At 55.0% G+C, this 24,284-nt stretch overlaps 2 protein-coding genes across 7 annotated transcripts in view; both read left to right on the top strand.

Annotated features, from left to right (window-relative positions):
• Positions 1-9,589, top strand: part of ST6GALNAC6 (ST6 N-acetylgalactosaminide alpha-2,6-sialyltransferase 6) — an 11,521-nt gene extending 1,932 nt beyond the window's left edge. Inside the window, exons 2-7 of one of the 2 annotated variants that reach the window (XM_039861582.1) lie at positions 1,422-1,506; positions 3,294-3,535; positions 3,714-3,893; positions 4,614-5,020; positions 7,429-7,536; positions 8,218-9,589. In XM_039861582.1, coding sequence (XP_039717516.1) covers positions 3,533-3,535; positions 3,714-3,893; positions 4,614-5,020; positions 7,429-7,536; positions 8,218-8,671 — 1,152 coding nt within the window. In that variant the 5' untranslated portion in view covers positions 1,422-1,506; positions 3,294-3,532 and the 3' untranslated portion in view covers positions 8,672-9,589. Of the gene's footprint in view, positions 1-1,421; positions 1,507-3,293; positions 3,536-3,713; positions 3,894-4,613; positions 5,021-7,428; positions 7,537-8,213 lie in introns of both variants that reach the window. The other variant, XM_039861583.1, reaches the window with a different exon arrangement.
• Positions 9,590-14,065: 4,476 nt separating this feature from the next.
• AK1 (adenylate kinase 1) lies at positions 14,066-23,493 on the top strand. Of its 5 annotated transcripts, none has more exons than XM_039861593.1 (7): positions 14,066-14,196; positions 17,087-17,125; positions 18,716-18,751; positions 18,927-19,090; positions 19,817-19,933; positions 21,993-22,184; positions 22,414-23,493. In XM_039861593.1, exons 2-7 carry the CDS (start codon positions 17,119-17,121, stop codon positions 22,480-22,482), a joined length of 585 nt encoding a protein of 194 aa, XP_039717527.1. In that variant the 5' UTR covers positions 14,066-14,196; positions 17,087-17,118; the 3' UTR covers positions 22,483-23,493. The 5 variants fall into 5 exon arrangements, with proteins under 5 accessions (XP_039717527.1, XP_039717528.1, XP_039717529.1 ...); XM_039861594.1 differs by lacking the exon at positions 14,066-14,196 and adding an exon at positions 16,867-16,885; XM_039861592.1 differs by lacking the exons at positions 14,066-14,196; positions 17,087-17,125 and adding an exon at positions 17,503-17,779.
• The last annotated feature ends 791 nt before the right edge of the window (positions 23,494-24,284 follow it).

Genomic DNA, 24,284 nt, shown 5'->3' with positions numbered 1-24,284 from the left:
GTGTGTCTGGAGCAAGGGGCATGGAAGGAAATAGTGGTGAGTTGGGAGCCTCGGCTCAGCTGGACGGGTGAGAGCCTGGAAAGTCAGAGGCTTCAGGGCTGACAGGGGTGACCCTGGGATTCTGGACTCCTGGCTTTTGCCCTGATGGGCTGTGAGTGCAAGGACGGGCCACTCTTCCCTTCTGATGAGCTTCAGTTTCCTGATCTGTACCCAGTGAGAATCCCGGGGTCTCCCTGACTAGCTGTGAAGGATGGCCTGGGCGAAACCTGAAACCCGGCTGGGAAGGCAGATGGGGGGCCTCCTCCGGGGACGGGGTGGGGTTGGGCAGTGGGCGGAGTCAGGACCTAACCAATAAGGAGAGGCGTGTGGTGAGGAGCCTCTTGGCCTGAGGTTCTCCGGCTATTCCTGGTGGCAGTGTCGAGTAAACAGCAGCTAGGTCAGGGGGTGGAGATAGTGGCGGGAGCTGTGAGGCCCCTGGAGGGGAGGGCAGAGCTGGGGAGCCCCGGCCCCAGTTTCTGCCTCTGCACTTGCCCAATCTTAGTGCCCTCTAGGCTTGAATCTGCTGGAGGTGGCTGGACAACAGTTCTTATTTGCTTTTGACAGGCGGGGATATTGGGATATGGAGAGGAGCTGGGTCCTGTGAGGATGGGGGCTGGTTGGGGAGTGAGGAGCAGATCTGGCCTTGTCTTCTCACAGCGGAGGCCACTGGGGCTGGGGCAGGACGGAAGGGCTGCCCAAGGCTGCATTGTCCCCTGAGGTCCCCCACCCACCCTGAGGCGGGGAGGGGGGGTGCTGTGATTATGGCCACCTGACAGATGAGTCTGAGCCCTTAACCTCCAAGATCTTACTCGTTGATTAATGAAGTCATTCAGTGATCCTCTTGCACCATCTCCAGGGGCTCTGGAGGCACAGCAGAGAATTTGAGTTGGCTGCACCCTCAGGGAGCTCTCAGCCTTGCTTAGCAAGGTGACACACAGGGGAACTTCCTGTGGGGTGCAGGCTTGCAGAATGAGTGGATGTGAGTGGGGTGCAGGAGGTCAGGGTGTTGCAGACAGTTTATGCAAGCCCTGGAAGCGTGCAGGTGCAGAGGGGTTTGGGGACCTGCAAGGACTGTTCCTTCGTTCTGAGGGGTGCTGGCTGCCTAGGAGAGCCAGGGTGTGGGAAGGCCCCTGCTGTGGAAACAGAGGGGGAGAGAGCAAGGGTCAGGAAGAGAGCCAGGGTTCTGCCACCACCTGGCTGTGTGACCTCAGGCAGTTTTCTGCCCTTTCTGGGCCTGTCTCCATCTGCAAAATGGATATGATCCTGAGCCTTGAAGTAATAATGGGTGGGTAGGAGAGCTGGCAGGGGTGGGGACGGTGTAGCCTTTGACCAGCTGGACCTAGGGGAGGGCAGCTGGCCATAACCCTTTCTGTGGCTTGCAGGCGTGAACCGACATCCCCTGGGCCACCTGCAGGACGCTGGCCCCTGCCTCTCAGCAGATGCTGGAGAGAGATGAGTAGCAACAAAGTAAGTCCCCCTTCATTTCTTGTCCTCATCTCAGCTTCTTACTTTTCTCGGTGTGATGGGCTCCTTCGGACCTGTCTCAGACCCAAACCATCACAGGTCTCTTCCTTGCCAAGAAGTGGCTGATACCTGTGAAGTCCTGATTTGAGCCCTGCTGTGGCCATTCATCTGTGTGGCTTTGGACAAGGTTCTGCCTCTCTCTTTGGGTCCAGGTCTACCTCTGTCCTTCCTAGGCTTGACCGGGCCATTTGTAGTAAAGGATCATCTGAGAAGGTGACTTGGGGTGCTGTGTAGGGGGTGCGGTTGGGGAGGTAGAGGTGAATGGGGAACTGGGGGAGGGGGTCAGCCAAAGATGAGGGAGTATTGTGAGCATCACTCTGAGAGTGTCAGGATTCCCCATCATCCAGTCATTCATGCTTTCCTGAGCACCTACTATGTGCCTGGCCCTGCACACCCCTTTCCTAGGATCCACTGTACCATAGCTTTGGCAGAATCTGAGGGTTGGGGGCAGGGTGCTGTGGGTGTATCCTTCTGGGCCCAAATGGCAGAGAGAAACCACACAGTAACTTGAATAGGGGAAGTTTAACCCATTTCCTGTTTAGAGAAAAGTGCTGCTCGCTGTCAGTGTTAATTTAACATCACATGTAGAAATGCTGTGTTTTCTAAGGGTTGACATTTTCAGCAATCAAGAATCACTCTATTTTGTAAACGGAAATACCAATACTAAAAACACAATGCTACAAATAGGACGATGTCATTTGTTTCCAAAGACTATTGATATATTAGAGGGATGCGAAAATGATAGTGAGATATTTTGTGGCGAACCTTGGGGGTAAGGTTAGGACTGTAATCCACAAGTTATCTTGGGGTCAATGCTGCAGCTGTCAGCACTGCCAGCGAGTATTCTCGGGGCAAATAGGAAATGGGTTAATGGATAGTTATTAACTATAATCAGGCATTGGTGTAACAAGGAATTGAAACTTTAAGGAATCCGGGAATAGCAGGTATTAGGAGCAGCCACCGCCCCCTGGGCTGAGATCCAGGCCTTTATGGAGAGGGCAGAGCTATGGCCCACTGGATGTCAGAGAACTCGCTGTGCTGCTGTGCTGGTGGAAATTGTTGTAAATCCACCTCATAGGCTACTACATGAGAGGTCGTTCGCAGGAGATAACTTCCGAGAGGCACCCAAGCTCCATACAGAACTGCTCCAGGGAGGGGAAGCTGGTGGTCTCTGGGTGTTCAGGTGGTTGAGTGTACTGCATGAGCTGAACTCTGGAGAAGCTGTGATCATAGCAGGAGCCCAAACTGCCTAAGGGTGGGTGCTGGAGGCAGCTGCCGAGTGCAACTGGTTGCTGGCCATTGGGCACTGGAGACAGAGCACATGCCTGAGAAGCCACCATGTGCACTGTGGGAGCAAGTGCTCCAGAAGCAGGTACAAAGCCCACTAGAACCTGGAAGCAAAATCTTTTCCTCTTGCAGTGTCTCTCAAGCGCCCTCTACTGAGAAACCTTAACATGCAGTTAGCTTGCATGGAAAAACAAGTAAAGGGCCCAGATCTATTTTCACAGAGCTGGCGAAAAGGGTGAATTCGGAGCTGAGAAGCAATACATCGATAATCAGCACAGGGGGCTCAGCACAAGGAGTCAGGGCTCCCAGGTCTCACCTCACCTTGCAGACCCTGGGCAAATGAATCCTTGCGGGCACTTTGGATATCACTTTCCTGCCCTGTCAGCCACATGGCGGTGCACTATCTATGCAGCCCGATTCCTGACCAGGTCCATCCCCTCCAGGTTTAGATAAATGAAGATTTACGGAGAGTGCTGTTTGGAGAAGACCTGAATCCTCTCATTGGACTGTCCTGCCTGTCTCCAAGCATCCTTCCAGCTGCAGCTGGAGGGATCCTTCTGATACCCACATCCAGTCCAATCCAGCATACCCTCCTCCTGAGGACGTTCTGTACTCCAGGCCTTGCCCTGAGGGCTGAGATACGGTGGGGAGCAAGGCTGACCCAGTCCCAGCCTCAGAGCTCATGGTAATGTGATCAGTGCTGTGATGGGGGTCCTCAGGGCTGGAGGAGGCCTTCCTAAAGGAGGTAGTGTCTGAACTGGTCTGGAATGAGGAGCAGGAGTTAGCTGGGCATGGAGACAGCAAGGAGGCGGGGCGCCGACCCTGCCAGGTCGCTGGCCCTCACTGGCCTCTCCTTTCTCCAGGAGCAGCGGTCAGCAGTATTCGTGATCCTCTTTGCTCTCATCACCATCCTCATCCTCTACAGCTCCAACAGTGCCAATGAGGTCTTCCATTATGGCTCCCTGCGGGTCCACAGCCGCCGGCCCTTCAACCTCAGGAAGTGGAGCATGACCGATGGCTATGTTCCCATTCTCGGCAACAAGGTAGGGCAGCCGCTTTGGGGAGCTCCCTGGGAGCTGCCTGGTGGCTGATCTCCCCACGGCCCACCATCACGGGTCCCTCCCCCTCTTCTTCTCTCCATTCCCTCCATCCCTCCTAAAGGAGAGGGTAGACCCTGGGAGTCAAGGCCCTGGCTTCCAGTGCCTTCGGTCCCTTGTTTGCTGTGTGACCTTAGACAAGAGCCCTGCCCTCTCTGGGCCTCATTTCTCTCCATGTTCCCATCTTTGGCACTAAAATCCTACTATCTCCTCAGTCAAAATCCCTTCGGAAAGGTGTCTCTGTTTTTCACTGATATTTCTCTGCTAGGGAGTCCACACAAGGTTTGGGAGGACACAGGGGTACCTGACAATGCAAAAACAGCCACTGCTCCTGTCACTCTTGATCCCCTGTCCCTATTTTACTTTCTTCCTAGCACACTTTACTTACCACCTGCTATTATTTTATCTTTTACTTGTTTGCTGTCTGTCTCCCCAGCCATGAGTATCTGAAGGCAGGAGTGGGGTTTCTTTTGCTCATTGCTCTGTCGGAGTACTTGGCCATTAGCTAGCTTGCTATAAATATCTTAAAGTACTGAGTGAGTGGGCTTTGGTTTCTTCCTTTAAAATGGGCATAATAATTCTGGTCTCCAGGAGGCCTGGATGTACAAAGCACAGGTCCTGGCATGGAGTGGTCGTGACAATATTGACTCCCCTTGCCCTCCCCAGACGCTGCCCTCCCGGTGCCACCAATGTGTGATAGTCACCAGCTCCAGCCACCTGCTGGGCACCAAGCTGGGACCTGAGATTGAACAGGCCGAGTGCACCATCCGCATGAATGACGCGCCCACCACGGGCTACTCAGCAGATGTGGGCAACAAGACCACCTTCCGCGTGGTGGCCCATTCCAGTGTGTTCCGTGTGCTGCGGAAGCCCCAAGAGTTCATCAACCGCACTCCCGAGGTGGTGTTCATCTTCTGGGGCCCCCCAGACAAGATGCAGAAGCCCCAGGGCAGCCATGTGCGTGTCATCCAGCAGACAGGCCTGTTATTCCCCAACTTGGAGGCCTACGCCGTCTCTCCCGGCCGCATGCGCCAGTTTGACGACCTCTTCCGGGGTGAGACGGGCAAGGACAGGTACCAGCCTCCTGCCTGCCCCCTCTAGCCAGCCTCTGCTCCCCTTCCGCGAGCTCGGAGGTCCTGCTGCTCCCGGCATGCACTGCTCTGAGGGTGTGGTCACTTCTTGCCGCCGTCTGCTCAGGTTACCTACGGGAGTTCTCTTCGTGTCCAGTTCTTAGCACGAGTCATTTCCAACGTGCTCTGCATGGCCTCGTCTCCCCCGGAGGGCTTCCTTCCAGCACTTCTTGCTTTAAGCACTCCGTTGCTCCCAGCATGCTCTGTTCTAAGCATATATTATTCCCAGCCTCGCTCTGACTAATCTTAGAAAGGCTAGGCCAGTGCCGTCCAATAGAAATGTAATGTGAGACACATACGCAATTTAAATTTATGTAGTAGCCACATTAGAAAAGTAAAAAGAAACATGTGAAGTTATTTTTAACATGTTTTATTTAACCCAGTATGTCCAAATGTGGTCCTGTATATATTTTGTTTGACTTACACCTAAATATTTAAAGTTTTGGAGCTACTGTAAATAGTATTTACAAAAATTTTTTTTGGTTTCCAATTATTCATTGCTAGTATTTCGAAATATGATTTTTTGTGAGTTGATTTTATATCCTGTAATCCTGCTAAATTTACTTATTGATTCTGGGAGATTTTTGTAGATTCTTTGGGATTTTCTGTGCATTTGATCATGTATCATGTAAGGACATGCAAATAAGGTCAGTTTTATTCCTTCCTCTCCAACATGTATACCTTTTATTTCTTTTTCTTGCCGTATTGCACTGACTAGGATTTTCAATACGATGTTGAATTGTATTTGAAATGGCGACAGTAGACATTCGTGCATTGGTCCCAGTCTCGGGGAAAGCGTTTAGTTTTTCATTATTGAATATGATGTTAATTACAGTTTTTTTGTAGCTGTCCTATATCAGGCTGAGGAGGTTCCCTTTGCTTACTAGTTTGCTAAGAGTTTTTGTCATTACTGGATATTGAATTTTTTCAAATGTTTTTTTGCATCAATTGTCATTATGTGGTTTTTCTTAAGACTGTTAATATGGTGGCTTGTATNTTTTTTTTTTTTACGCCTATAGATCTTCCTAGGTAGTCTCCCATCCAAGTACTGACCAGGCCTGACCTTGCTTAGCTTCTGAGATCAGTCAGGATAGGACTTTTTCAGGGTGGCATGGCTGTAGACTGATTTTTAAATGTCGAGTTAGCCTTGCATTTCTGGAGTAAACTCCACTTGGTTGTGGTGTATTATTTTTATATATTATTGGATATGATTTGCTAATATTTTGTTGAGATTTTTGTGTCTGTGTTCGTGAGAGATATTGGTCTGTAGTTTATTTTGTACCGTCTTTGGTTTTGGTATCAGGATAACTCTGGCTTCAGAAAATGAATTGGAAATGGTTCCTCTTCCATTTTCTGGAAGAGATTGTATAGAATTGGTGTTCTTTCTTATTTAAATGTTTGGTAGAATTTGCCGGTGAAACTATCTGGGCCTGAAGAGTTCTTTTTCAAAACATTTTAAACTACAAATTCAGTTTCTTTAATGGTTACAAGATATTCAGATTATCTATTTCATCTTGGGTGAGTTTTAGTAGTTTCTGGTTTTCAAGGAATTGGCCCATTGCATCTGAGTTGTCATGTATGCAGTTTTTTTGTGGTATGTAATTTCTTTTATGTTTGGAGGGTCTATGATGATATCCTCTTTTTAATTCTTGATTTTGGTAATTTGTATTTTTTTCTTTCTGTTAGTCTTGCGAGAGATTATTATTTTTTAAAAAACTTCAAAGAACTGCCTCCAATCAAAAATATCCAAAATATTTTCAGTTCAACATGTAATCAATGTCAAAAATTATCAGTGATGTATTCTACATTTTTTTATACTCTAAGAAATCCAGTGTGTGTTTTATACTGGTGGCACATTTTAGCCACATATTAAGTGCTCCTATGTGCCCTCATGTGCCACACGTGGCTGCTTTAGTGAGAAGCACAGCTCTGGGCTCTTAGCTACTTCATGCTTTGCTATGAACTTGTTACTCCCAGCATGACTGTCTCGGATTGTCTCCCCTTGGGAATTTGCCGCTAGCATGGGCATAGCTGCTTCTAGCATGTTCTGTGATCATGGTCACTCTCAGCCTGGTCCCAAGTGTGACCAGTCTCCCAAGGAGTTTATTCCCAGCATGCCCTATTCCTATTCTTTCCCTGCCAAGGACCTCTCTCCACACCCCTCATCTCTGCTCAGACCAGCCCCCTACTGGCATCGGGCTGGACCAGGGGTGACTGAAGTTGCCCCACCCCACCCCGCCCGATGAGTTGGTGGGTGGAGTTCTTGGAAACTCTGTGGGGATTGACTGGTCCTCCCTGCCTGCCACACCCTGCCTGCATGCCCCTTCATCATGCTCCCTCTCTGCCCCCAGGGAAAAGTCCCATTCGTGGTTGAGCACAGGCTGGTTCACCATGGTGATTGCGGTGGAGCTGTGTGACCACGTGCACGTCTATGGCATGGTCCCCCCCGACTACTGCAGGTGAGCCCCTCCAGGACAATGCCCAGTCACTGGCTGTGGGATGGAGCTGGGGGCCTGGAAACCGTGGCTGGGGGGCCTTCGAGGGCTGCTCTTTGTTGGTATTCAAACTGCTCTGCAGAGAGCTAGGCTCCTTGGGGCTACCTCGGGGGCCTCTACCCCAAGCTCAGCGAGAGTCCAGAGTTTATATATTAATAGTAAGTAGTATTATTACTATACGAAAATCCCATGAGGTGACAGCTGTTCTTTACTGAGTGCTGACCATGTCTCAAGCTTGGCTATGCTTATTATCTCATTCATTCCTCACAGTGACTCCAAGTGATAGGTACGTTATCCTCCCTATTTCATGAATGAGAGAAACTGAGGAAGACGTTTGTGAGTGGCCTAAGGTCCCACAAACAGTAATGGGTGGGGACCAGGCTCCAGAGCCCATAGTCCTTTACCCTACTCTGCCACCCTCTTGGGGACAGGAAAATGTCCACCGCATTAAAAAAAAAAAAACATTTTGGTGGTCACCAACCTCGTTCACCTTATGCTTATTTTATAGATGGGGAAACTGAGGCCCAGGGAGGGACAGGGGTTTTCCCTCACTGAGGTCCTACAGCAGGTCAGGGGCTGGAAAAAGCAAGGGCTCTGCCAGTGCCCACCCTGCCCTCACGGCCCCATCTGCTCTGCCCCAGCCAGCGGTCCCGCCTGCAGCGCATGCCCTACCACTACTATGAGCCCAAGGGGCCGGACGAGTGTGTCACCTACATCCAGAATGAGCACAGCCGCAAGGGCCACCACCACCGCTTCATCACCGAGAAGAGAGTCTTCTCGTCCTGGGCCCAGCTGTATGGGATCACCTTCTCCCATCCCTCCTGGACCTAGGCCGCCTTGCCGGCGGGGCCCTCACAAGGGACACAGGAGAAGTGGCTCTCCGCTCAGCCACTTGACCAAAGGCTGTCTCCTGGCCAGTCAAGGTTGGCCAGAGTGTCTTCTGGCCAATCAGGGTGTTAAAGAGGGTGCATCCTCCAGCCAGTCAGGGCTTGAGGATCTCTCTTGGCCAATCAGGGATTTGGGCTTCTATGTGGTTAATCAGGGGTGTCGGGATTTCTTGGCCAGTCAGGGTCAGAGTAGTCAAGCAGGGTATTTCTGAGTAATGTGAGGCTAAGGACATGTTCTTTCCCATGAGGCCTTGGTTCAGAGCCCCAGTATGGCCCTCGAATCACTTCCTGTTGGCTGGAACAGTGGGGTTCTATCCCAAGTTGCTGGGAACTTTGTGTTGCCCCTCACCTCCCAGAGCCAGAAAGAGAGGTTGCGTGGAGGGTGGGCACTGTCTGGAGTCTGGGCCGGGGCACTTGTGGGGTTTGTCGGGGGGTCCCAGAGGTGGGAGGCTGGCGACTTGGTCTTGGCTCTCCCTTGAGTGGCCTTGGACAAATCCCTTGCCTCTTCTCTGGCACCCTTTTGCCTGTGTCGGGTTTTGGGGGCCCGGGGTTCCTTTGTTGGGGGGCTGAACTCCCTAGGGACCCAGAGTTCCCTTCCCCGTCTCCTCCTGGAAACGAAGGTATTTTTGCACAAATTCTCCCAGTCTGGGAGACTCTGATAAGAATGAGACAAACCAGCTGTTTCTTCGCCCTCCCCCAAGCTGCCCTTAGCTTGGCTCTTAAAGAGCCAGGCCCCCTTTTCTGCCATCCAGCAGTGAGGCTTTCTACCTGTTGGAAGAGCCTTTGGGGTGGAGGCAGGGGGGACCTAGCCAAATTGGGGTTTCAAGCAGCCCAAGATTCTCCCTCCAGCTGGGTCTGGGAAAGCTCTAGGGGGCCAGGAGCTGCGTTGCCTGGGTTCGGGCAGCCCTCACTCTGTATCAGGCACTTTATTGCTGGGCCTTAGTGGGTTGGGTTTGCCCTCTGCTCTTCCGGATCCTGGAAGAGAAGTTTGGAGGCCTTCCCGGAGGAGGTTGTGGAACGGGACGGGCCAGAAGCAAGCCATTGCACATTGGGGTGGAGGTGGGGGCCAGTGACTCCCCTAGACTTGATTTTGTAATGATTTGTATAGGAATAAATGCTCCTAAGCTCCAGTTCCATTTCCTGTGTCTCCTGATCGAGCCAGGCTCTCTCTAGCCCGTGGCTTTGGGCCTCCTCAAGACAGTCAAGTGCCCACACTCTCTAGGTCGGGAGTGAGTCATGCACTTTGCAGCTGGGGTGGAGAGTTGGCAGCTCTGGGGGTTGGGAAGGTGGGGAGGTTCCCAAGCCAAACCCACCTGGCTTTTCCAGTCCTGCCTCCCCCTGCCTGTGTGACCTTGAGCAAGTCACTTCCCCTCCTCAGAGCCCCAGTTTCCTCATGGCTGAACCAGGACCACTCCTTGCCCTCAAGGAGCTCAGGTTCTAGAGAGGGGAGGGGCCCCATGACAGGTTCTGCCCCAGTCAGGCCACTATGGGCAGTAAGGGCTACAAAGACAATAATACAAATGATATGAGAGGGGCTTTTGAGGAGGTGATGTTCTCTGAAGGCCTGAAAGATGAGGAAGAGACCTCTGCAGAGGTTAGGGAAAGAGCTTCCTGCAGGGAGAGAAGGGGCGGGAGAAAACGACATTCCCGTCACAGAGTGCTGTTTGGGGACAGTTGGGAGGAGGTCAGAGCAGCAGGTTGACGGGGAGAGGGCAGAGGGCAGGCAGCGGGGTCCGAGATGGGGCCTGGAGTCCTGAGTAACAGTCCTCCAGGGCCCCACAGGTGGGAAGCAGGCAGGGCTGCTACTCTGGGAGGGGTGTGGTGAGCTGTGGTTGAGTAAAAGGCCTTGTTTACAACTCTAGATTGGCAGGAGAAACGGGGTCTGTGACTCTGGGAGATTACAACCTGTTGAGGCAGATAAGATGCCCTTGGGAGCAGAGGCCTAACAAAGGGTGACTGTGTGAGACAAGGGCAGGCCGCCTGCTCGGGACCAGGAAGGCTCTCCGGGCTCTGGGCCAGCCGAGGTGGTGGACCATGGAGCTGCAGGGAGCGAACAGCGACCTGCATTTGTCTCTCAATTCATGGATGCATTTAGGAAGTAGCCACATGCCATGTGCTGTATTAGGTGCACCTGAAGAGAGGTGGACTGTCAGTTGGAAAGAATGGCCTGAACAATAGCCCAGCGGTGGGACCCATGGCCTCACTCAGTAGGCAACTGAGGGAGCCGTGGAAATGAGGCCATTAGGGACCAGATGGCAGAAGGCCGTCAGCTTGAGGAGGGCAAAGGCTCCATCCCTCTTGCTTGGAGAGGACATCCTTGCTTGAATAGCAGCAGGACAGTCAGGAGGCTGGGAGGTCGCCAGGCCCGGGGCCCAGTGGTGGTGGTGGTGGGCGTGTCAGAGGGACAGGGACTCCTTGCAAAGTCATCACGTGGGGAGCCTGAGGCCCTGCATGGGGGTGGGGATGTGGGTGGGAATACTGTACACTCCAGCCCCGTGCAAAGGCTTCTGGGAATTTGCCCACTGGTGGGCTTGAAGGGAGATGCAGGAGGGCGTCAAGAGGGCGTAGACCCCAGGAAAGTTCAGTTTAGCAGCAAGAGGTAGGACTTTGGTGAAGGATGCTGAAGGCAGGAGGCCCGGGGCCTAGTCCACAACCCCACAAACTCTCACTCCCTCAGAGGGGTCCCACAGAGACCGGCATACTCATTGCCAAAGTTATCTTCCTGAAGCCACCTCATCAGGGTCCTCTTTGCTCTGAAACCTTCCCTGGCTCCCCACTGTGGCCAGGACCAAACCCACCTCTTCGTTTGGAGTTCAGGGCTCCCCTGCATCCCTGTCTGTCCCTCTCACCCCTGTGAGACCCCCATCCTGCTTGAGGGTGGGGGCATCTCCCGCTGGCTGCAAACCCCACATGTGCTTCCTGGGGCAGCCCCTCCTGCTGTTTCCTGCAGGCCCCACCTGGGGCAGCCCCTCAGGGGCACTGTGTGCTTCCTCCTGGATCCAGCTGTGAACCTCAAAGTGAGGCCATCCCAGATTCATCCCCCATGCTCCGATACTGGCTCATTTTTAAAGCCTGGGAATTTTTTATTTAACCAGGATATTTTAAAAATGTATTTTAAAATTGGTTTCATTTTATATAGTTATATTTATAGGTATTTTATGTTATAAAATAACGGAAACCATACAAATGTTATAAGATAAACAGTGAGGGCATCGCTCAGTCCTATTCCCTGTTAACAGTCTAGGGTATAACCTTCCAGATTTTTCTTCCATGCAATTTTTTTTCCTTCCCTCTGCTCCTCTCTCCTCTGTCCTTCCCTTCCCTCATCTCTCCCTCCCTCCACTTGCTCCTTCTCTTCCTGGCTCCCTCCCTGCCGCTCTTCCTCTCTCCCTCCTTTTTTTCTTTCTTTAGGGTATAGCTGAGAAAAAAAAAAAATCCTGAAACTTCAATATCCCAGCATTGGTGAAAAATCTATAGGTCATATGCCAATGAAATAATTAAAACAGGTACTTAAAATAGGTTTTTTTCCCAGTTTTTAAGATTTTTAAACATTTCTTTTTATCGTGGTAAAAAACATAAGATTTACGAGTTAACCATTTTTAAGTGCACGGTTCAATAGTGTTAAGTATGTTTACACTGTCATGAGACAGATCTCCGGAACTTGTTCATCTTGCAGATCTGAAACTCTATATACATCCAACAAACCCCTTTCCCCCACCACCCTCAGCCCCTGGCACTACTTTCTGCTTCTCTGAATTTGGCTACTCTAGATACCTCATGCCAGTGGACTCGTACAGTATTTGTCTTTTTGTGACTGGCTTATTTCACTTAGCATAATAGCCTCAAGGTACATCCATGTTAAAAGTGTTAAAAGTGTTTTATATATAAAGTAGTAGGAGCTGCTTGTATCAAAAAGAAAATGGGGATTTTACCATGGGGGGCGGGTAGGGAATCATGTGCACACACTCACCCTCTCAGTTCTGCTTCATTAACTTTAAGATGCCCTCGGTTTGCTTCTAAGACAACATGATTACAGAGATGTCAAAATGCAAAGAAAAAAACTGAGGAATGGATCTTGCACACGCACGTCCCTGTGTTGAGAATCGCTGAAGGTGGGATGAGACCAGCACAGCGGGACTTTCTGCCTAATGTCTTATGTCCTGCTAGCTCTGGCTTTCTTTCCCCTGCTGACTCTAGGGCAGTCACCGCCTCCCCACACGCCTGGCTGCACCACCGGCCCTCCCGCAAGTCAGTGCTCGCTGGCCCCAGGGAACCATCCTGTACGCATTTTGTGCCCATGTGTGGGATTCCTGAGGGTGAAGGGCACATTTGAAATTTTGATTGACATCATTAATTTGCTCTCCTCAAAGGTCATGCCAATGTGCACAGCCACCTACAGCTTTGCAGATGGCCTTTTAAACTTCTATGGCAGACTGCTTGTCCCAGCACCTGTCCCTCCCACAGATGGGGAAACTAAGGTCCCCAGGAGTAAAGACTTTGTCTGATGTCATAGGTGGCAGAGTTGGGACTAGATCCAGGCCTCCTGGTGTCCAGGCTGTTGCTAAGAAACCACCCACCTGAAATGATCTCCCAGGAAGTCTTATTCTCCTGCTGAAACACCTTCCATGGCTCCCTAGTACCTACGAGACAAATTCTGAATTTAACCCACTCCCTCTATCTGGGACTGCTGCCTTCAAGGTCATGGCGTGGTCTAGGGGCAAGTGTATGAGTTCTGAAGCTGCATGGTGCTGGTCTCTGCCCTGCTACATTATTGAGCGCCTTTTGCCATGTGTCAGTCCCCACAGATAAACACATCACTTTCTACTTGGGAAGCTTAGGTGAGCTAGCTTACAGGTGTGAAACTTACTTTCCTTCATGTTTAAGGATTCACAGACATGGCTGGAGTCCACACCTGGTGTGCCGTCAGCACTCATTAATGGGAGCTGTTCTTTTTAACAGGATCGTCGGTCCCCAGTCTGGGTACAGCATTCTGAATGTCCCACATCCTCAAGCTCACTTCACTGGGAGCTGCCAGGCAGTTCCATGGAGGCGGGGCTGGTTTTTATAATCTATACCACCACCAGCTGGGGGAGGGTTTTGTGGGTGCTCTTTGGGGTCCTGGGGGAAGTTTCTGTCCCAGAGGAGTCCTTGGGATCCCTTTCAACAAGGGAGGAGGAATTCCAGGTGGGTCTTGGCCCAGGGGCCTTTGGGCAAGATCTGAGGAGGGGCTGGGGGACTCGTCTGGCCAGCAAAGCTCCTAGAATCCATGCCTCAGTCCCCTCCCTCCCTGTTCTGGCCTCTCTCTGTCACCAATTTGCTGTGGGATTTTGTGCAAAGAGCCTCTCCTCTCTGGGCCTCAGTTTCCCCAGCTGTCACATGGGCAGCGTGGTCCTGTCCCGCTGGAGCGAAGTGGGCACAGTGGAGGCAACGCAGGAATGGAAAACTCTCAGCAAACCGTGAATTGCCATATGCGTGTGTAGGCACGGCCGCCTGGCGGTGCACGAGGGAGGACTCAGCCTTACTCCGGTTTTCCATCAGGGCTCCGCTCTGGTCCAGTCTCCTCCCTTCCCGGTCCGCTCTTCCTCCCACCTCCCTCCCTCCTGCCATCACGGAGCTGGCTCCCAGCATGCCGCGCGCTGCTGACAGCCTTATAAATAGTCGCCTTTGCGGGCGGGTGGCTGGCGAGAACGGGCAGGGCACACACTGGCCCCGGTGCCCACCCGCACCCCACCCCCAGGTCAGTGTGTGTGCCCGCGTGTGTCTGTGCGCGTCGGGGGGAAGCCGATGCGGGGAGAGGGGAAGCCGCAAGCACCTGGGGAGTGCGCGTGTGTGGTGTCCGTGGGGTTTGCGTGGCCGTGTATGTGTCCGTGGTTGTGATCTGTATTTGCCTGTCTCTACTCCCCAGGCTCTGCTCTAGGTATTTGTGCCACACTGTGTGCGCGCGCGCGTGTGTGTGTGTGTGCGCGCGTGTGTGTTGCAGTCCCTCCCAACCTCCTAGACTGTCACCTCTTTGTCCTGGCGTCCACTGCTGGGGCTCCAGGTTCCTGTCCTTGGCAAGTCCCAGCTGGGGCCTGGGGAGGGGGACTGTGGCCTGACTCCCTGCCCTTGAGGACCCAGGTGTGGCAGCCTCTGTGATTGGAGGAACTGTTCTGCCGCATCGTTTTGAGTGCCGCCGGGACAGGATGGCCCCTGGATGTTTGGCCCCCTGCTTAAGCCTTCGGAAAGGGCAGGGGCTCCTCGAGAGCCCCAGGGCTGCACATGGGGCTTTTCCTGAACATTGCTCAGCTCCCCACCCAGGAATCTTCAGCTGCAGCGAGACAGGGCCTGGGGGTGTGGGCCCAGAGAGGGGATACGAGCTGCCCAAGGTCACACAGCTGAGCGATGGAGTTGGAATTTGAACCCCAGTGGATCACCAAACGCTGAAAAGGTTTCTCAGTCGAGAGATGAGAGACCTGGGACCTGCCCTGGCCTTGCCGTTTGATTGTAGTCAAGTTTCTGTCCCCCGTCCCTGGCTCCCCAGACCCCTGGCAAACCACACCGTTATACCAGGAGCCACTATAGCCCTGATCCAAGGGCCTTATAAGGCCTGGGTGCTGAGTCCGTAACCAAACTCCATCCAGGACCCCTGGCCTCTGGGAGGCCTCCTCACAACCCAGGTTATTTTGGACCAAGGAGGTGGCAGGTGCCAACAGGACAGAGGGGCTTAGGTTACTGGGAGGGGGCGGGGCAGGGCGGGGTCGAGGCGACTCCTCAGGCATGGACAGCAACTGCGAGCTGTCCCTGACCTGGGGACACCCCCTCTCCTGCTAGCCGCTGAGCGGCGTTGGCAGCTACTGTCCTTCCTTAAGCACACTCAGCAGGAAAGGGGAATGGTCAGCAAAGCTGCTTAAGGACCTACTGGGTGCTGGTCCCAGAGCAGCAGGAAACGGCAGCCCCAGGTTTGATCGCAGCTAGGCCCTGGAACAAGTCTCTCATCTCCTCTAAGACTCAGATTCCTCCTGAGAGGGTCGTGACGATGGAGCAAGGTCCCCTAGCCTAGGCTCAGCCCGGGCCAGGGGAAGACAGGCCTGCAGCACAACAGAGAGGTCCAACACAGTATGCTGTGTGTGACGCCAGGGCAAGTTCAGAGGGGACAGCCGCCACTATGGAAGCGGAGGGCAGATTCCAGGAAGGCTTCCTGAAGGAGGTGACCAACCTGAATTGAGGCTTGAACAGTAGCACCTTGGGGAAAGGCATCCAGGCATTGGGGGCTCCAGCGGGGGCCTGGAGGTGGGATACAGTCATGGTAGGTGAGGGAGCCCCCAGCACTTTAAGTGGCAGCCGATAAAGCGGCAGAGGGGTGGAGGCATATCACCAGGCCATCGGCTACATTTGGGGCCCAGGCTTTATCTCTTGGGACCTACAAGGAGGAGTCTACACTTGGAAAGGTTTTAAGCAGGCGAGTGACATGGTCTCAAGCTTGTGGAAAATTCCCGCAGGTTGCCTGGTGAGGTGTGGAGGTGGGGAGACCTCCTTGGAGCAAGGAAGTGGCCGTGAGGACACAGACTGAGGAGGGGTTTAGGAGCAAGAGGACTGGGAAGTGCTCCTGCGGAGGAGGGGGGTGTGAGAGAAGGTCCTTTAGCTGGGGAAGCGGGAGGGACTCATTGTTCAGAGCCTTGGGCCTGTTCAGGGGTTGTTGACTTATGGGGTTGGGTAGAGAGGCCTGGGCTGGCTGGGCAGGGATGTGGGCTCCTGGGAACCTGAAACCAACAGTGAGAGGGTGGAGTAGACGCCTGGGGTATGGGGGCCGCCCAGAGGAATGCTGGCTGAGGGTCAAAGGTCAAGGCGAGAGTGGCTGTAATGGTTGTTGGTAGCCTTGGAGAGGGCTGGTGGGTGGGGCCCCAGGGAGTATGGGCGGCAATTCTGAAGAGACTGATGGAAAGGCGAAATTGAGGGAGGTCCCTGGGGGGCTATGGAAGCAAAGTGGGTGACAAGAGGGGTTAGAGTTGATTTAGGCGCTGAGGGGATGGGAGGCCAGTGGAGCAAGGTTCTCAAGGGGGCGAAGGGGCAGGGGTCACATGGGGGGTAGAAGCTGGACCTGTGCGGGGTGGGGGACTGAGAGCCTGGGGACCCCTCCTTTGAAAACTGCAGGGCTGTGCCCACACGAGCGGCTCCAGCAGCTTCCTCCCCTTCAGACTTGTGCATCCCTTTGAATACCCTCCCAAACCCCCAAATCCTGGGTGAGGACACATGCAGCTCTGGTCTCTCCTCCCTCCTCCCTCCACTTCCTTAGCTGCTTTCCCTGGGGAGCCAGGGCGTCGTCAAGGTGTCAGGCAGATGCAGGGCTGAGCTCTGTTTCCTGGGACTTGCAAGGGGAACGGCTCGCAGTTGCTGGCGTTGCGGTTTATGCCCCTCAGCGGCGGGGAGCAAGGTGCTGCCCTTGACAGGTGAGGCAGCAGGAGCACGTAGAAGGAAGATGACTTTCCCAAGGTCACCCGGCCTCCTGGGCCTTCCCTGCCTCCAGCGTCCCCTCCTCCCTTCAAAGGCATGTCGGGGCCTGGCACACACGCCGGTGGCTTGGCGGGAGCAGAGGCACCAGGGTGGAGAGAATCTCGCTCACCCGCCCCACCTGGGCCCTTGTCTTACAGAGCGCTGACTCGGCTCCCCGGACCTCGGCAGGATGGAAGGTATGGAGGCCCCTCTCCTCTCCTGCTCACTGCCCCGGCCTCAGTGTGCCCATCTGTTAAGGGGGTGTGCTTTTTGGGAGACATTCTGGGAGGGGTTGAAGGAGACTCTGGGACTGTCAGAGGGGGCCTGCCTGGGAGCCTCCAGCATCCTCCTCAGGTCTCTCACAGGATGTGCCAACTTCAAGATTAATTTTAGAAGCGACGAGGCCTCCTTGAGGCACCTGAGGGCCCCACAGCTCACCTCCTACGCTGGTATTTTTAGAGTTGAATCCCTGCCTCTTTCTGGAGAGGGTGGGCACTGGCGAGGGGAGGCCTGCCTTGGGGAGGGGCCCCACACGTGCATATGGCCCTCTCTGGGACACAGTTTCCAGGCTGTACTGTGGCTGGGTCTAGAGGATGTCATAGGCTTCCCTGGCTCCTGTGGGCTGGATCTGGAAGGAGTCATGGCCAGAGAGCCCAGCTGGCCCGCCTCCTGGCAGTGTTACCCATCCCGTTCCTGGCATCGTGCCTCAGCCTGGGCAGCTCTTAAAGGAGCCCAGTGGGCCTGGCTACTGCTGCTGCCCGAAACCAGTGGTCACCCTTCTGCCCTGGAGCTCTGAATGTCACTTGCCACTGGGCCGTGGCCTCCCCCCACACCCATCACATGGCAGGCAGGTAGGTGGTAGGTGGTGGGAACCCACAGGAGAAGTTGTTCCTCTGATAGCACCCCCAGGCTGTAGCCCCATGGCCAGGAGGGCCCCTGGGAACTGCCAGGCTCACCTCCTCATTGGGACAGGGTCAGAGAACCAGCGAGGGGTGTGGCATTCTTTCCTAAGGTCTCACAGCGAGGTCTTTCTTCTGAGAAGGAGGGGAGGCCGGCAGCCTGGGAAGAGGCCCTGCGTCCCAGCCAGGTTCCGGCAGCCCTGGAGCAGGCCCCTGCCTCTCCGGGCCTCGTTTCCCTCTGGCGGTGGGGCTGTGGTCTGTGTGTCCTAAGGGCCGGCGAGGCCGAGGTTGGAATGTTAGCTGACACGCGTTCTCTCCAAGCAAGGGTTCCACGTACCCGCTGCGGTCCTTTTCCCAGCAACTGTCTCCAGGGCAACCTATGTTGTGGCTGCCAGCTCCACATTTGTACCGCCCAACGCAGGCGGATGATGGGCAGGCCCAGGGCCTGGGAGGGGAAGGGTAGGGGACACAGCGGAGCAGGACCATGGGTGCCTGCTGCTCCACAGGAAGCTCCCGCAGTGAGGAAGACTATAAGGCCAGAGGTGACCCGCTGCTGGAGTCCAGCCACCCACAGGGAGGGGGCGTGAGGGCTGGCATCAGAGCCCCTCAGGGCCACCCTCACAGCCTGTGCCTGTAGCCTCCAGGCCTTTGCCTCGGCTAGTCTCTCTGCCTGGGACACCCTCTCGCCTCCTGACCTGTTCCAGTCTCTGAGCTTTCCTGACCCCGTCACTACTCACGACCGGCTGTGACTCGTTTGCCTCCCTCACAGGAGCGTGAGCTGTGTCTGTCCCTCTGCCTCAGGCCCAGCTCGGGCCTGGGACTCCGGACGTGCTTCTGGCTATTTGTCAAGCGAGTGACTGAGCTCTGCTCCCCTTTTCTCTCCCACAGAGAAGCTGAAGAAAACCAAGATCATCTTTGTGGTGGGTGAGTCCGAGGCAGGCGGGTGAGGCACAGGCAGGGCTGTTTTCACAGGCCCTGGTGGGAGCCAGGGCCTGGGGCTGCACCCTGGGCTCTGCCCCTCCTCCGCTGGGTAGCCGGGGCAGCCTGTCCCTGCGGGGGCCCCGTTTCTTGGGGCTTCTGAATAGGTGGGCGCTTGCAGGCGGGCCCGGCTCGGGGAAGGGCACCCAGTGTGAGAAGATTGTCCAGAAGTACGGCTATACTCACCTTTCCACCGGGGACCTCCTGCGGGCCGAGGTCAGCTCGGGCTCGGCCAGGGGCAAGATGCTGTCGGAAATCATGGAGAAGGGGCAGCTGGTGCCGCTGGTGAGTGAGCCCCGGCGGGGTAGGGGGCAGTGGGGTGATGGTGGCTCTGAGTGGACATCAGCCAGCGAAGCCCGTGACACGCTGGCAAAGCTGACCATGACCTTCCCTGGCTCTGATCCCTTTCGTGGATCCCCATTGCCCTGGGCAGAAAATTCCTTCCAGAAGCTCCCAAGAGCCTCCAGGACCTTGTGCTGCTTACCCCTCCACCCTCCTACCACCCTGGCCTCGTTTCCCCTTCAAACTCATCACAGGCCTTCGTGCCTGGAGTGTGTTTTCCTCCTCAACTCTCAGACCTTCCTGACTCCTCAGATTTGGGCTAAGACCCTCCCTGCCCCCCCAACCTCCAATAGCCTCCCCTCTTTGTCCGGAGAACCTGTGTCATGTTTGGAAATTTATAAATCATGTGTGTAATTGTTTGCCCCCTGGCAGGCCGTGAGTTTCCTGAGGGCAGGGAAGGCCTGCTTCGTTCACAGCTGTGTCCTCAGGGCCCTAACGGGAGCTGGCTGAGAGGAGGGGCTCAGTCAATATAAGTGAATGAATGAATGAATGAATGAATGAATGATTCAATCAAGTCTTCTCAGTTCAGAGAAGGCCTGGAGAGGGAGGCTTGTCTGGAATATCTGTGTTAGGGCAGAGGGTGTTTCAGCTGTGGGGCAGCGCAAGCCAGGGCCCATGAGGGGTTGGGGGGAAAGGGGCTCACGGCCCCTCTTTCTGCTGTGCCCCCAGGAGACAGTGTTGGACATGCTCCGAGATGCCATGGTAGCCAAGGTAGACATTTCCAAAGGCTTCCTGATCGATGGCTACCCTCGGGAGGTGCAACAGGGGGAAGAGTTTGAGCAGAGGGTAAGGCACAACCTGGTGGGTGGCCTTTTGGAGCTGTGACGTGGGGTGGCCAGGTAGAGGCTGCTGTGATGGGCAGAGACAGAAACACTGATTGCAGGGGTTGGGGGCGGCGGCGGGGGGCGGGGTTTGAATAAGGAGGGAAGCCAGGAAAGACCTTCTGGGAGGCTTTCTAGGAGTCGAGAAGAAAAGTCTGGAAGAATAGGGAGCACCAGGCTGGGGAGCTCACAGGCCTGGGCTCAGGGTCCAGCTCAACTGCTCAGGGCCTTGGTCCGTCATTCCCGCCTCTCTGAACCTCAGTGTCCCCATCTGCAAAATGGGGAGAGACAGGCACAGCTGCCTTGAGGGGCGGCAGGGGGGTTAGAGAGATCGTACCCTGCAAAGTGGGGCTTGGTACTCAGTAAACGCACATCAGAGGGGCAGGGAATGCCATGGACAGGGCTGGAGGAGTCAGGCCGATGTGGGGAAAACAAGCTGCGGGGACAAAGCATCTGGGGGTGATGTGCCGAAGGGAGGTTCAGCCCTGGCCGGAGGCCTCCAGTGCTGGGGAGGGGAGTCTCGTCTCCTTCTGGGGGCCACTAGGAGCCTGTCAAGAGACAGTAGGCCTTGAGGATGGTACCTCTGGGCTGCCTGACATGGGGGCTCATCTGGAAAACCCTATGCAGGGTGGAAGTACCTCACCCCAAAGCACACATGTGCAGTCATCTGCATGCACACACAGGTACACAAGCACGCGCACATGTACACACAGGCGTGGAGGCACTTATACACGTGCACGAGGCCACAGGCACAGGCACACGTGCATGCAGGCCTGTGCACATGTGCACACACATCTGGCAGTGTACACACACACACCTCAGGCAGTGCATGTACACGGACGGACTCAGTACGCCTGTACACGGGGATGCACACACATGCACACATATGCACGCACACATATACCTGTACCTCTGGTGTCACATAGGGGAAACATAAAGCTGCAGTGCCTAGGAGGCAGGGATCAGCAAGGGTGTGGGGGGCTCAGGGAGGGCTGCTTGGCAGAGGGGGTCCTTCCAGGCCTTGCAGGGAGGACCAGGCATCCCAATAGGCTGAGGGCAGGGCCAGACCCTTGTCCCGACTCCCTACCCTGCGCGGCTAGGGCCATCTTTAGGCTTCCATAGCGTTGAGCCTTGTCCAGAGGTGTTATACCGTATTTCTTGACCTCTAAGTGGCTGCAAGACCTCAAAAAAATGTCTGCCCTGATCTGGCCTCAGTTTCCCTATCTGTGAAATGGAGGTCAGCCAGGCTTCCTTCAGACTAGGAGGCCCTGACCTAGCCCTGAGGCACGTCCTGGCCTGGCCCATGTGCACCCGCTGTGACATCACCTCCAACCCTCCGGGCCACGGAAATGGGCTTAATAAAAGTCCCTATACCCCCTCGGGCTGTTGTGGGTGCTGGTGTGGGTGCCAGCTCGGCATAGGGCCCAGCATCTGGTCTTTTTGACTCAGGACACCAGGGGGCACCATGTCCTCACCAAAGGGAGGTGGGTCGGCCTTATTTCTTGTCCTTCCCCCTCTTCCTGGTGATGAAACCCTCGCTCCAGGGACAGTGACATCGTTCAGAACTTCCCAGAGCGCAGCCTCACCGCTTCACTGAGCCCTGGTTCCTTGACCGTTGAGTACTAACCCAGCTCCGCTGCTGTCACATCTGAAGGGGCGCCCTTGGTGTTGAGAGATAGAGCCCCCGGCATGAGCAAAGGCCTGGCGTAGGGAGAGGTTGATGAGAGCCAACCTAGACTACAGAGAGTTGGCGTGGCTGCAGCGAGGCGGGCACAGGAGTGAGAAGCACCAGCTGAGGTGGGCGGCGGGCCAGGGCCCAACCCGGCCGGCCCCCAGAGGGTGAGAAGGAGTGCGGGCTTTGTCCTGAGGGCACCGGTTTTACGAAGGTCCATCAATCAGGCTGCCTCGCGGAAGGGCTCGAAGGTCTGAATGGATCTCAAGCGGGGCCCTAGGAGTGAGAAGATGGGGAGGAGATGGCCACAGGGACAGGCGTGGGGCCCCGGTGACGAGTGCCCCACCTGCAGATCGGACAGCCCACGCTGCTGCTGTATGTGGACGCAGGCCCCGAGACCATGACCAAGCGGCTCCTGAAGCGGGGAGAGACCAGCGGGCGCGTGGACGACAACGAGGAGACCATCAAGAAGCGGCTGGACACCTACTACAAGGCCACAGAACCTGTCATTGCCTTCTATGAGAAACGTGGCATTGTGCGTAAGGTGCGCCCCCTGCAGGCCAAGGGAGTCCTCGGCAGCCCGGGTTTTTACCGGGCCTGGCCTCAGATTGCTGTGACCTTGGGCCGGCCCTCCCCACTGGTTTGATGAGGGACTGCTGTCCACTGTGGCTTGACTCGGGAGCCATGCCTGGCCTCTGGAGGAGGGACCAGCCTTGGCGGGGCCCACCCAGCCCTCCTCAGCCTCTCTGTGCTCATGGCTCGTCTCCCTGCAGGTCAATGCTGAAGGCTCCGTGGACAGTGTCTTCTCCCAGGTCTGCACCCACCTAGACGCCCTCAAGTAGCAGCGCCGGAGCCCCTTCCCCAGCTCAGAGCCCCACCCCACCCCTGTCCTGACTCAAGAGCCCTGGCCTGAGCTCAGCGCCTCCGCCCTGCCCGCTGGAGCACAGACAGAGGAAGCCACTTTATCCTGTTTTCATGGACAGCTGAGCACTAAAGGAATTTCCGAGGACATTCGGTTTTACTCCTTTTTCTTTGCTTCCATCGGGGTTGATTCATGTGGGGTGGCCGCCCTGGCCTCGAGCCCCTCACCCTCCCCATTCCTCCTCAGGTCCCTCAGCCCACCTTGGCCGGCCGCCCCTCCCCAGTAGAAGGTCCCCTTCCTCACACAGGGCGTGCCGAGCTCAGGCTGGGCCAGGCCCGGGGAGCCAGGGTCCTTGCTTTCTGGGACTCGTGGTCAGACAGAGCTGGGCCCTGGCCTGGATTCCTCTGCATCCTTGCTGTGTGGCCTTGGCCCTGACCCCTCCTGTCTCTGAGCCCATTTTCTGTGCCTAACCTCCTCTGGGGACTGAGCCATAGCAGGCAACAAGGTCACGGGCAGCGTGGGGCTCCCTGGTGGTGGGGGCAGCACACGTCGGCCAGCCAGATGGGCAGGAAACTGGCCACCTTGGTACAAGAAGCCCCGAGGGTCTGAAAAGGACATCAAGAGTGAATGGGGGAAGGGGTCAAGGTCAGGAGAGCCTCCCCGAGGAGGTGAGACCTGAAAGTCTTCCCACCATGTGGCCCTGGACAGGTCACAACCTGTCTTTCCTAAGGCCATTTCAAAATTTAAATTAGGCTCAGTGCCCAGCCCCCCAGGTCAGGAAGAGAACTCGCTAAACAGAGTGCGTAGGCTGTCAGGTACCGAGGCCCGTGGGAGCCAGAGACCAGAGCAGCCTTGGGGATGCGCCAGGCTGGGGTGCTCTGGGGAGGCCCCAGAATCCCCTGGGGAGAACCATCTCTTCTTTTCTGTTCTTTCACTCTTTGACCTTGTCACGGAGAAAGGCTCCGTTTGGTGCTCACGTGTCCTAAACACCCATCCCAGCCCCAGCTGGCTCTCTTTAAAGCCAAGACAGCCCTGAGCGGGCCACACCTGGCTGGAACGGAACCCCATGTGGGCTGATTGTGCCTGTCATGTGTCCCTTCTATTTATAGCAAGTGTTGCTGCTTTTCCATTTACATTAGTTATTTAAACTTTCCTTTCAAATAAATATATTTAAGTTCTAAAAAGTGAGTCTATTGAAAGAAAAACATGAAAATAAAGAGATGCTAATACGGGGGAGAGAAGAGGAGGCCGGCGTCATGGGGGAGAGCCATCCGGTCTGGGTGGGGTGCGGGGTGAAGGCTCCCTCCGCTGGGCTGTTTTCCATGCCGACTGGGGTGTGCCAGGAAGCGCCAACTCGCTCTGTGACTTACCACCTGGGGGTGTCCATGTCACATCTGTCAAAGTGGTCTGACACACACACACTCACACACACACACACACACTCACATTCAGCACTCACATGCCCCTTCTGTCTTGGGGTTGCGTGAGGATCCTCAAAACACGTCAAAGACGATAAGGAGCTAGAGAAATCCACCTGACAGAATCATCATCATTATCTTTATTTTGTTATCACAGTTTCATGAATTCAAGTGCAGCCCAGTTTACGAAAACTAAGCTAATCCAAACTATTCACCGGAGAATCATTTTATTCACTTAAAAAAAAAAACAAAAAAGCAAACCTTGAAAACTTGAAAAAAAAGCAAAAAAATTTTAAAAGCTCAGTAACTGCCACCTTATCCTTGTCCCCACAAACCTTTCTTTGAGGATTTCCTTCGTGCCTGT

This window comes from Pteropus medius, unplaced genomic scaffold (genome assembly GCF_902729225.1).
Source record: "Pteropus medius unplaced genomic scaffold, Ma_sr-lr_union100, whole genome shotgun sequence".
Classification (NCBI taxonomy): domain Eukaryota; kingdom Metazoa; phylum Chordata; class Mammalia; order Chiroptera; family Pteropodidae; genus Pteropus; species Pteropus medius.
Note: the sequence above shows the minus strand (reverse complement) of the source record. Positions and strands in the feature narration are given on the sequence as shown.

What these genes read in the sequence shown, in the direction of transcription:
- AK1 (XM_039861596.1), top strand. Translation starts at nt 18,312, where the DNA reads ATGGGTGCCTGCTGCTCCACAGGAAGCTCCCGCAGTGAGGAAGACTAT. An exon ending in AGGGGCAGCTGGTGCCGCTG is followed by an intron (nt 19,091 to 19,816) that starts GTGAGTGAGCCC and finishes CTGTGCCCCCAG; the next exon opens with GAGACAGTGTTGGACATGCT. An exon ending in GGGAAGAGTTTGAGCAGAGG is followed by an intron (nt 19,934 to 21,992) that starts GTAAGGCACAAC and finishes CCCCACCTGCAG; the next exon opens with ATCGGACAGCCCACGCTGCT.